The 12,690-nt window shown below is 43.2% G+C and overlaps 1 protein-coding gene across 1 annotated transcript in view; it reads left to right on the top strand.

The window, feature by feature from the left end:
• The window catches only part of MYO7A (myosin VIIA), a 319,096-nt gene that overhangs the window by 205,684 nt on the left and 100,722 nt on the right, over positions 1 to 12,690 (top strand). The window contains exons 22-23 of the mRNA XM_078658511.1: positions 1,943 to 2,069; positions 10,882 to 11,051. Coding sequence (XP_078514637.1) covers positions 1,943 to 2,069; positions 10,882 to 11,051 — 297 coding nt within the window. The remainder of the gene's footprint in view (positions 1 to 1,942; positions 2,070 to 10,881; positions 11,052 to 12,690) is intronic.

Here is a 12,690-nt window from a genome sequence, read left to right as displayed (position 1 = left end):
ACTCCCAGGAATCAGGGTTAATCACATATATGTATAGAACACATACACAAGGTCTGCACTTAGTGTGCTATTCTAGAATTATTGTGGCCACCTACGTTTTTGGCACCAGTTACTCAATAACAAACATTCAGCACATAACATATAATAAAATAATATGTGAAAAGAGAGTAGCAGCAAACATAACCTTTGCATTACATATATCAATATGCAAACATATAAAAAATATACAAACACATATGTCTTGTATACACAAATGCATGTAGTGTCAGCTGTTGGACAACCGTAAGCATCTTAATGCAGGAAGATATTAGAGGAAATGTATAAGTTTATCCAATCAGCCCACAATGTCGACGTTTTGGTCCTTAAAGTCCTGTCTCTTGGATCCCCATTAGAAATGTCGTCCTCACTCATATCAATAAGGTCTCACTTCACAAGGTAATTACAGTGACCTATGTTCACCTAACCAAAGCAGAGAGTATCTCTAAGGCATGACTCCCAATTGAACATAGAGATGTCAATCTAAGTATCCTGAAGGACAACATTGCAGGGCCCATAGTTATCACAATTACTTTAGAAACAGATATAATCCCTTTATAGGCATCATAAGCCATCAAAACCCTTGTATGGATCTTATGCTGCTGAGAACAAATATCACAATAGACGTGCCTTGTAAAGCAATTGTGATATATGTATGGCCTTTTTGTCTAGTTACTATGCCCTTTACGTCCTTTCTGACGGTATCTAAGAAGACTATTTGTTAGTCTAAGGTTGAAAATGAAATTAACTCCACAAAAGCCACTCCAAGAGACCCTAGCTATTCCATTAAAAACAGAACCCAAAGCCTGTCAACAACTCAGCAAACAAAAAAGGTACACTAAAGTGTGTGCTCCCAGAGCAATAGTTCACTTCACTGGATACATTTGTGACACCTGAATATATATATATATTTTCTCTTCTATATTATTTTTATATAACTTGTTTTATTTCTTTTATAACAAGTTGTTTCTTCAAAAGAGATCCAATGTATAATCAGTAGTGTAGTTGCTGGTCATTTCACTAAAAAGATCATTTAACTGTGCACAACATTATAAGTCTATGTCTCAGTCATGCTGCTAAGACTCTTGCACGAAATCTTTCCTAGGACATCAGTTTTTACTTAAAAAATCTGATCGCCACAGCAGTGACATTCTAAATTCTGTTATCCCTAATGCCTAGCCTCTTCAACTGGCCTCCGTCCATGTCCACAATGTAATAGTACAAGTACACATTCCTTGCCTTACACTAGACACTACTTATAATGTTTTTATAAAGGAACAGAGTGTCACCTTGTTTTCTTAATTCTACCTTTTTTTCTGAATCCTGTGGATAGCAATCTCAGTACTGTTACTTGGTCAGTGGAGCACATACAGTACTCACAGAGATAGCAAGATACAAATCTCTCAGTCCCCCAGAACCTGGGGAACCAGCCTAACATATGACTGCCCCACCCGTACCTCTCCTGTTGAAACACCTGTCTTTACATTCCTAACCTCATACTTAGTTCTCAGTAAAATAGTCCATAGCAGCATTTTTTCCACAGTAATAAGTGGAACTTGCGCGTACAAAATTCCACACATTCTGTGACTTAAGGTTTAGAAATTCTGAAATCAAAGTCAACTTTCCACACCCTGCATTGGATTTAGGTGCACGAAATGTTTTATATACTAGACCTGGTATTATACCTGTAGGACAGATTAGAATCTGTTTGGCTCTTTGCAGAGGTTGACCGTCGAGAACTTTATGGTGGACATGCTTTATTTGTGTATACTGTCTAGTTTGTGAATATAATGTCAACCAAACATGCATCATTCGAAAACATATCCTGACTATTTAAACATGCTTTCATTAACATTAGCGAACTATGGCTCATCCCTAATAACTACGTTTGTGTTCTCTCTTACAGGACCCAGCCTGCCCAAAAATGAGGTCATTGTTGCTGTCAACTGGACAGGGGTCTATTTTGTTGATGAGCAGGAACAAGTCCTTCTTGAGCTGTCTTTCCCTGAAATCACTGCAGTCTCCAGCAGCAGGTATTTGTCCTTTCTTGGCAAACTCCTAGGCTAGTGTTGCTAGAGCCCATAAGAAACATTTTTGCATATAGTTATGGAAGGTGAAACCAAACAAAGAGCAAGAATGAGAGATGAAGAATAACTCTGGGAGAATATTACACATAAAAGAAAGTTGTGTTCTTACTGACCAATGAGGATCTTTGCTGTTGTATCACTTGTGGCCACTATTTGTAAGATTTGTGATGTGCTTGCTTCATGTGCTCCTTGTCCCTCTTCTTCGCTCCATTTATTACTTGATTCAGGGTAGTAAGTGAGTCTCCTTTAGAAGACCGACAACCCTGTGCTACATTTTACTATTTATGGTGTGAAAATACAGGACCAGTGCCTTTTTCCGTCTAGGTTAGGATCGCGAAGTGCCTCCTTACCAGGGGAAATACAGTTTCGTCTGTCCTAAAGGGCAGGCATTACAGCTCCTGTGAGTAGCATTGGTGTTACAGCTTTTTCATACTTTTTTTCTTTTGCTTTGGGTACAAAACAATGCTTTTGAGCTCTCGGTTAAGCTTGGGCATAAATTTATCAAACTAGAGTTCCACTCACTGTTGGTGGAGTTGTCTACTGCTAATGCCCACTGCAGTCTGGTATGTGGATATTATCTGACTGTAGCAGTTAAAGTGGGTGAAGAGGTGAATCATTCAATGTGAGGAGAAGAATAAGAGCCTGATTTAAACTTTTGTGTATTGGTTACTCTATCACATCCTCCTTATTGCCAGTGTCTTTTGTCATATGGCACTTGTAATAAGGAGCATGGGATATTCGTCACGTTTGTGACAGAGGATCATTCCACCTAACTCTGAATCAGGTCCTAAGGAAGAGATTTAGAATTTGTCAGCCCGGCTGCTGTAACACTGTTGTGACAAAGGAAGCGCCTCTTCAATGGCAGCTAGTCCACTAAGCTTAACGATGCTTGCAAATGAAGAAGGAATGTTTCCCCTACATAGCAGTAGCCACTTCAGGCAAAAAACATAACATAAGTCATCAGCATGGCTCACTGCACCATCAGGATTCAAGCAAGCCGGGCCGAAGACGGCTGTAATGCCAGAAACCGGTCCCCGGAAGCTTGTTTCCTTTCCAGTAAAGAATTGGCTTGGTAGTTTGGTCTGCCCTGTTCCCATGATGCACTGGGCCAGGGTCAGACTAATTTGCATGTAGCCAGGTTCTGAGCTGGGATGGTGCAGTGAGCTAAAAAACGGTGATGGATCAAGCCCTGATCTTTTGACTGGGTATGAGTGTTCTGCTTAATTCAGATACTCTGTCCATCACCACCCCCTTTATGAATTGCTCAAATTTATCAGCACTGACTTCCAGCTGTCTCAGCTCTTTAATCTCTGCACTTTCTACTTTTGAGTTTGTAAGGAATCTAATGAAGATTTTCAACAGCATCGTCTCCTTCGGACCCCTGGTGAAAGCTACAGTAAAGTCAGCTCACTTTCATCTATACTCCATTTCATAATTCCACTTTCTAATGGAATTTGAAAAGAGCAAGCTTCTGACACAGGGTATAGTTGTATCCCAGTTACACTAGTGGACAGATAGGATAGACTTGGTAAACTGTTCGCCAACCTACAGTCAGTCCATGAAAGTTTTCTTTGGGTCGAGTTATCACAGAAAGTTGCATAGAATTGGGCTGGCTGACAATTCTAAAGCAATTATGTAGGTGGCTGGCTCAGTACATGGTGCACGCTTCTTTTAAGTGAAGCCCCTTGCACTAATCTAGACAACCCTTATGGTGATTTTAGTGGTTTTAGATAACCATAGAAAGCTCTCTAAGTGGTAGCTGTGGAGAGCAGCCTTCATTCTTAGTCCAGAAGGGGTGTTAAGCAGCTTGTTTCACCAGAACGTATAATATAGTGTAGGTTAAACAAAAAAGAACCACACAGTGTGGTTATAAAAATAAGAATATTTATTATACACACTCATTAACACCTTGGTATAGCTCCTACCCGAAGATATCAATATAATACACAAAATACTAATGTATTACAAATTTAAACCTGGTAAGGAAGCACAAATACCTAGTGGTCTCCAGGGAAAGACAAACCATAGACTAAAGAATTAGAATGCGAACTGCGACCAAAGTCAGGACTTGGACGAAAAGACAAAGAAGAGCTGTGGACAAAAGGAACCACCCGAGGTAAGTACCCAGGAACCCCACAGAGGCTGAGTGCAGAGTGGAAACACACCCTCAATGCAAGTCAATGGGTAAGTCGCCGTTGCAGTTTTTAAGAAGAAGGACCCTTCCCAGTGGACCTTTAAGAAACTCAGTGAAAGACAAAAGGTTGGAGAGTCACCCCACCCGTGGATATCCCAGAGACCAGAATACCTACACCCGGAAAGCCGGGTGCATAGGTGCGAAGTGATGTCGGAAACCGCCGTAGAACACAATGGAGAACTTCAAAGAAGAAGCTGCTGCAAGGAAGGTGGAAGAGTCCTGTGGAATCCAAAGATAGATTCTTGAAGAGAAGTACCTGCAAGCAGAAGAAACAGAGTCCATGCCAGTCGGAGGTGACCAGGAGGCACGGAAGACCAATGACCACTGATGATGAAAGAAGCTGGAGTGATGATGACCCTGTTGCTGCAGCTGTGAGGACCAGGTGACGCTGTGAAAGACCAGGAGCTGTTCACGAGCTGTCTCACATCGGAAGACAAGAACCAGGGTGTTGGTGTCTGGCAGGAGCACCAACAAGCCTTGGCAGCAGCAACAGACGTGGTAAAAACAAAGGTGCAGTGTTGGGACCAGCAAGGTCCAAGGGAGATTCAAAGCAGGCCCGAGCAAGCAGGGGAGCCCACAAAAGCCAAAGAAGACCCTCAAGAGGACCCCCAGGCTGAAAGCACAGGAGTCGCAAGAGGACCTCGAGCAGCTCACCAAAGATGTAGTCCCACGGTGCGGAGAATGTGGTGAGGAGGAACATCTTGGCAGGAAAAGATGCTAGACCTTCTTGTAGCCAAAGATCTCTGGAGGACAGAGTCAACAAGCTTTGGCAACGGCAAGTCAACAGGGGTTCTGTTCCAGCGGTTCGGACGAGTAATACTGGCCTCAAACTTGCTGAGAGGACAGGTCAAGCCTCGTGGGAGTTGTAGAACCTGTGCTGCTGGGCCTTTCGGAGTCCGTAGGGCCTCAGGAGCAGCAGTCCGTTCAGCTTTGTGGCGGTGCCTGCAGATGCAGGAGAGTGACTCCTTCACTCCAAGGGAGATTATCTCAGGTGTCCTTGATGCCCACAGGCCTGGAGAGGAACCTGGATGAAGCACAGGCACAGACGACGCAGAAGACTGCAGAACAGCGAGACCAGGAGCAGCAGGAGTCTACCTTGGTGCAATCTTGGTTCCAGACAAAGTCCAACGAAGTCCAAGGTGCCCAGATGGTCGAAGTTGAAGTGGTCTCGGGTTTGAATCTTGTCCCACGTCGAATCTGAAGAGCCGCTCACAGGTAAGCCCTTAAGTACCATAGGGAAAGGGTTGGTATGATTCAAGGGTCCCTCCCTGAGGAGTGGCTGGACAGAGGGGAGTATACTCCCATGTCCTTTGTACAGTTTTGCGCAAGAGCGGGAGCCAAGGTCTCCCTTAACTGGCTAAAACTGAAGTATGCAAGGAGGGCCCCAGAACAATAATAAGTCCTGTCTTGAAGGTGGTCACACCTCCCTGTGACAGGAAACCTACTATTTTACCTTCCCCTGCTCGAGCACAGCTCAGCAGCACGAGAGCAGAAACATGTCTGAGGTTGGCAGCAGTACTAGCTTGCTGTTAGACCCTGAAAGGCTGGGACTGAGAATACAGGGGGGCACACTGGGGGAGCCCACCTAGTAAATGGGATCCTACATCCAACACTGGAATCTGTGTTGGGGTAGGATTCCAATATCTTTGATTTCAAACTTGATCGGTTGTGGTGCAGCCAATATATAGTTAGACATCTTGTAAATTACTTGATGTCCACTATATGTATTACATGGCTGACCACACTTACAAAGCCTGGAGAATCAACTCCAGGGTTTGTAGGTGGTGTCCTGCTCATGCATGGCATCCTCACGCTTATAACCTAGCACCCTGCCTTCAGGATTGAAAGGCCTACCTTAGAGATGACTTATAGGTTTAAACTGCAGTGACCTTTGATATAAGAAAATGTATATCCGTCATAAGTGGTGCTAGCACCACCATACACAGGCTGCAATGGCAGGCCTTTAGTGACAGTTTGAGTGGTCTCATATGGGTGGTAACCATGCTAGAAGGATCATACCTTCCTACACATTCTACTACAGTAGTTCTTGCCTGATGTGTAAATGTATGAGGACTTGTGCGCTTTAGTCTAATCATCCACCACACTCCCATGAGCTATCTCTCCTCTAGCGGCAACGTACATATGTGAAAAAATGAGCAGCGAGTCCCTTAACTTTGCAAGAGCCAAGCTGGGTATACTAAACAGTTGCTGTGACACCTCCTTCTTCTTAACATTTGATTGAAGACCTATATGCTGGAGAAAGAGAAGCAATCCTATCTCCTACTGGCTTACATAACTGTATTTATCTGGGAATGGTTTGAATATTATGTAACTGTTTTGCTCTAACCAAGGAACAGAAGCTCAGATCATTTTTGTATATGCAACACTTCATATATACAGAACATTTTAGTATTAATATTACTAATTGAACAATTTTGTATTGTTATTTGTATGCACACCTTAAAGCGCATCAAAATTTGCGTTGCTGCTTTTTTATGAATAATAAAGTATACTGTTGTGAGAACCCACTGAGAGCACAATAAACATCTGTCATGTACACCTAAGAATGAATAACTGAAATTGTCCAGGGAGTGCAGTGGGTGTTTGTACTCCAGAAGCAATTTTGAATTAAACATGGGTCACAGATGTTTCTTCGGATGCTTCTCTACTCTTGTAATACTCATTCCAAACATAGAATGCCATTAGTAGGGCGGCCCAGTGTAAAGGTTGCATGGATTGTTGTGGTCTGTGTACTTGATAAAACTTGCGGTTGATTAAAGCTGGAGAGAGAATGGGGCCCTGACAGTACCTACCTGTTGTTGTAATCTAAGAGCCTAATATGGATAAAGAGCAGACATGCTACCTGTGGACTCTTGGGTGAAGACTCAACCCCCCCCCACTATTTAAAGGGCAAGTTGTTAAAAGTACGTGTGTGGAGATGCAGCAGGACTCTGGTGGCAATTGGGAGCTAGTCCTGACACAGGAGGGGACATGCTTAAAGTTTGGAAAGAGGCCTTGTAACCAGACACGGATAGTTTGGGACGCCCACTCTCAAATTCAAGGGAGGACATGGACAAGATGTCAGATGAACAGAGGGAATACTGAGCTGCTCTGTCCAGTGGGCAGTGAGCAGGTATTAAGGACCAGTTGCTACTGGGAGGGAGTGACCTGCTCCTGTTAGCACACTGTCTTCATTACCAGGTAGTCTCCATAGGGGCAACAGCAGCAAGAAACGAAGCCATAAACCTGTTTTCATCAGCAGCATTGAATATTGAATCAGAAGGAAGGTGTGCTGCAGGTCTATAGTTGAGTGAATTTACACTTACAGCGTGGTGATGAGGCAGTGAAGTAAACGTCTGAGTTTGGATATCTCGGCTGTGGTGGGAAAACATTTGATTCTACGTGTGGTCAGTATACTTCTGAGTCAGGCACTGTGATTTAGAGAAGACAACTCTTTTTGGAGAAATGATTGTACTCTGAGTGTGTACTGCATTGAAGGTGCAAGATAGGTCAGTGTGTTAACGTCAACAGTGTGATCTTGGGCAAGTATTGTTTATGATAAAATATACATGGAACTGCACAAAGAAAATACAGTCACCTTCTGAAGTGCCATAGTGTAGCACATGCTCAAACTGTATGAGGGAGAACCATGCTTCTTAGCACATGGATGTGGTGCACAAGAGCATGTTCTCAGAGCAAAGCCCCTACGAAGAACTCAGACGGCCTGTGTCTTAGAATTGCAGTAAGTTAAGAAGCAACGCCGAAGAACCCTACTTCTTATGGGTCTTTATTGCATTGGTTTGATGTTTGTCCTGTGTGTAGGGAAAGAGGATGATGTTATGAGGTGAGGTATGTATAGATATTTTTGTATAGCGCTTTCTGTCACCCAACGGGCATCCTGGCGCTTAGATAATCATGACATACACGATGTTACCAGCATCCGAAATGGTCTAGTGCAGTGTTCTGGGAAATAGGTAGGTTTTCAGATTTTTCTTAAAAGAGGAAAGATCAGCCATACTCCGCAGGTCCAGAGGAAGAGAGTTCCACAGATTTGCTGCGGTGACCCTGAAGGCACGGCCACCCATCCTGGAGCGTTTAAACTTTGGAACTGATACCAGATAGGCAGAGGCTGACCGAAGCGGTCTGCCTGGGATGTACCAGGTAAAAAGATTCTGTAATGGAAGTGGGCCTTGCCCATGAAGAGCCCGAAACACCAAACATAGGGCCTTAAAATCAATACGCTGCAGAACTGGCAGCCAATGCAAGTCCTTAAGAGCCTCCGCAGAGGAGTCCAGACGGCGGCGTGACAATGCTAGTTTTGCAGTAAAATTCTGCACACGTTGCAGCTTCGCCAATAGACTAACAGGCGCCCCCAGAAGCAGTGCGTTGCAGTAATCAAGACGGCTTAGTATTATGCTTCGCACTACCTCTGGTCTGGCATGAGAAGGGAGCAAGGGTAGAATCTTCCGCAGCGAACAGAGCAGAGCCATGCATGTGGCCACTGTTTTGTTCACTGCTACCTCCAGCTGCAAATTAGAGCTGATCATTACGCCCAGATTACGTACTGACTCAGCAGGAGAGGCAGTCCCTTGGAAATCAGGGGGCCAGAAATCCAATGGTAAAGGCCTAGGGGTACGGTCCGTAGAACAATGTAACACCTCTGTTTTCATGCTATTGATTTGCAGGGAGTTGTTACCCAGCCATGCTGCCGCGGTACTCATACAACGATGGAACACCTCGTGGGAGACCGCCTGCTTGCCTTCAAAGGAGAAGACAAGCTGTGTGTCGTCGGCATAGTTGGTGACCGTAATGCCAAAAGATGTTATTAACGAGATCAGGGGGCGGAGGTAGAGATTAAATAAAATGGGGCTGATGGAAGACCCCTGTGGTACACCTTGCCCCACCTTCCTGCTGTTAGATTTGAAAGGTGGCAGGGACACCATCTGGTACCTGTGGTCGAGATATGATACCAGCCACTGCAGGGCAAGTCCCGAAATTCCCGCCTCCGCCAACCTCCTGATCAAGATTGTGTGGCTGACCGTGTCGAACGCGGCCGACATGTCAAGCAGCACTAAACAGGTGCTGTATATACATGGGCTGAGGGGCTATGCTATAGAATGAGTTTAGATACTTTGAGGATTGGACGATGCATGGAATGTTGATGTCTGGGTGCTGGGGGAAGGTCTGGCGCAGCAGCCAGGGCAGCTGACTCCAGAGCAGAGGTTCACGGTTTGATCCCCGGCTCCGAAGGCAACTCAGTCCAGCACCATGTGACTCTGGGCAATAGCTCGCTTAATCTCCCCGACGTCCCCCAGCGCCTTGAGACCCTGAAGAGCACTGAAGTTCCTGCTCTCCAACCCGCTGTCTATGACAGCTGGGTTTGAGAGGTTGAGTTGCACATGTTTGTTTGGCCCTAATAATGTAGCTGGCAAGACCGACATACCCAATTCACACTGAAAGGCCCACTCATCATTGCTGCCAATCAGCAGCAATTACACACTGGCCCGCCATGCCCTATCTGTTTGGCAGAAAGCCGGAAAACTAAAATGGTAATAACTTTTATTACCATTTTATTTTTCCAGCTGTGTAGGGAGGGGGGCGGCGCACCTATGCTCCTATGGAGAAAGCGCCACTGCTGCCGAAATCTAAATCAGGCCTTTAGAGTTCCCTCCTGCTTCAGCTGGAAATTTTCACAAAAGCTCTCCTGTAGACATAGATTGCACACTTTCTGTGAAAATGTAATGACAGGGGGGTTGCATATCAATGTAGAGCAGTCTTATTTTTTTGTTTTCTGAAACAAACACAAAGTTTTTCCTGAGAAACAAAAGAAATATGGCCCTGATCGATTAGGCTTTTTATACTAGTACATAGAGGGTATTTTGTTGTATTGCTGAACTGGACTGTGATGCCAAATATAGGCGATCGAGGCAGACAAAAACAGTGTTGAAAATCCCATCCTTTTGATAATGCACTTCAGTAGGGTATTCTAATGGCTGGACTGCGGAGCAAGCAGAGATTATTCTGTTACAATCTAAGCAGTGTCCCTGACTCAAAATGAGATGGTGGATGCAAGTGTGGAGCTAACCCAGCATCTGCCACATTTTGACACATACTCTGTTATTGTTCCACTCTGAATGAGGCTGGGTGTTATTAGTGCCAATCTATGAGCAGTAGACCTATCGTCACTTGTGGCTGAGCAAAATAAAAATAACTAGGTGATGAGGCACTTTCCTTCTGTTACAGATATAGCCAGTGTAGGTATCTGACACAGTATTATGGGCCCGATTGAAGAACTCCCTCCAGAAGTTCATTTTGCTTGATAAAGCACAACTATGTTGAAATTATAGTCTCCGTCCATCATATTGTTTCCTGTTTTATGCTCTTGTATTTATGATTATGTGGGTAATGTCACAACTAAGTTAGGGGTAGGTCATAGTTACTCACGGAAAAAAAAACATTTGAATTGTGACCACAGTTTATGTTCTTGATACTTATTGTTCGGAGTAAGAATTGTATACAGACATGCCCTCACTGTTCTATTTTTTTTAAACCCCTCAAATCTAGGGGTGGTAAACTGCAAGGACAGAGCTTCACCTTGGCTACCATTAAAGCAGATGAGTATACTTTCACTTCCAACAATGCAGAGGACATTCGTGATCTGGTTGTAACCTTTCTGGAAGGACTAAGGAAACGGTCGAAATATGTTGTCACGCTGCAAGACAACCCAAATCCAAGTGAGCAAGTTATTGTCATACCCTAAATGAAGAGAATAGTAATTTTTGTTTCAAAGGGCTTTGCTTTTTCATTTCTGTCTAAAGAGGACTGTTATTCACATAATATCCCTCTACTGCAATTAAACTACTTTATCATTTTACATCATTTCTATACCTTCTCTGGTCACCAAGAACAGGATGGTGCTCAGATGGATACTAAGCATTTTCTTTTTAACTACACTCCATTCATCAAATTCCCCTTCAGTTAGACATAGCGTTTTGGTTATCAGAACTTTTCATGCGGGTATACTTATACATCCAATAGTAAATCAGAAAGACCTATGCTACCAAAATGCTTCATTTGTATTGGCTTCTAGCCAGCCAATTACCCAGGAGAACCATAACCAGTACCTGAGAAGTTTACACTAAGTGCCTGTAGACCTAAACATTTAATTATAAATCAAATTGATGAACACTACCAAAGTGCTGCATTTTGACTGTTCCCTAGTTGTTTAATATCTATCCTAGAGATTCATGTTTAATTGTATATACAGCCATAAATGTTTAGAACCCCAAACGTCTATTCAATTTTTTTTAAACAGCTGTTTTCGTTAACCCCTGAAAATCCCTTAAAGTTATTAAATCTTATTCTAGTAATGTGGCATTCTGGAGTACCTTATTTTGTCACGTATATAGAATCTTAGCACTCTAGTTGTTCAATAGAACTCTGTGACGTGTCTGCAGTACTGACAGACAGCTTTGTAGTTGGAAGTATATGTTTTATTCAGTTTGTCAGACTTTTTTCTTACATGAGTGAGGAAGAATTTGTAGGAAATGTATCCTCATTTTAGCTTCAGGAGCCCTAACCATATTTTTAATGAGAAAACTGTTTTCCCTCAAAGATGGGTCCTTCAAATCGCAAGAGAGATTGACCATTTTTCTACAGTATGATTAGGCTTTCCTGTTTTCAGTTTCTATTTTTGGTAAATTCCAGTGTGTTTTTTACCGTGTTTTCCAGTGATTTCAATACGTTAAAAAAACTGTGGTTATCAGTGGTTATACATTTCGCACCATTAAAAACAGTGTTTCTCCGGTGTTTAATTCCCCTTTACGGAAGGTAACTAGTACTCATGCAGAGTACCTCAGTGAGGCATCATCGACTTCAAATGCCATTCTTGGTGAAGGGACATTTCTAAGCATCATTGCAAGCCATTGCTAATGCACTGTAAAATAACATGTCCTGAATTGCACCTCCACATTTCTTTGCTTACAAGTGGCTAGAATTCTAACATGGACCATCTTGCTATGCCAAAGTCACTAAAAGTGCCACCTAGCCTACTCTCAAGGAGATGTTTTACATCTACACCAATTACACTGAACACTTGGTAGACAATGGTATTTCCAGACTCTTGCCTTTAGCATCATCACTAAGCAAAGATTCTGTACACGGTCGCCACATAGATAATATAGCATTCATTGCCTGTAGGGTTGAGAACCACCAGCTAAATGACACTGTTGGGATGAGTATTTATTTGAGGCCACACAAAGCACAAAATTAGAAATATTTGTATTTAAGTTCCAGCGCCTAATGAAACAGTGCACCGGAATGGACTCCAAAATCAATAGCATTCTACATTAACTCTGAAGATTGTAAAGATGC

The sequence above is a fragment of the Lissotriton helveticus genome, chromosome 8 (genome assembly GCF_964261635.1).
Source record: "Lissotriton helveticus chromosome 8, aLisHel1.1, whole genome shotgun sequence".
NCBI lineage: Eukaryota > Metazoa > Chordata > Amphibia > Caudata > Salamandridae > Lissotriton > Lissotriton helveticus.
This window is presented reverse-complemented; position numbering and strand designations above follow the sequence as displayed.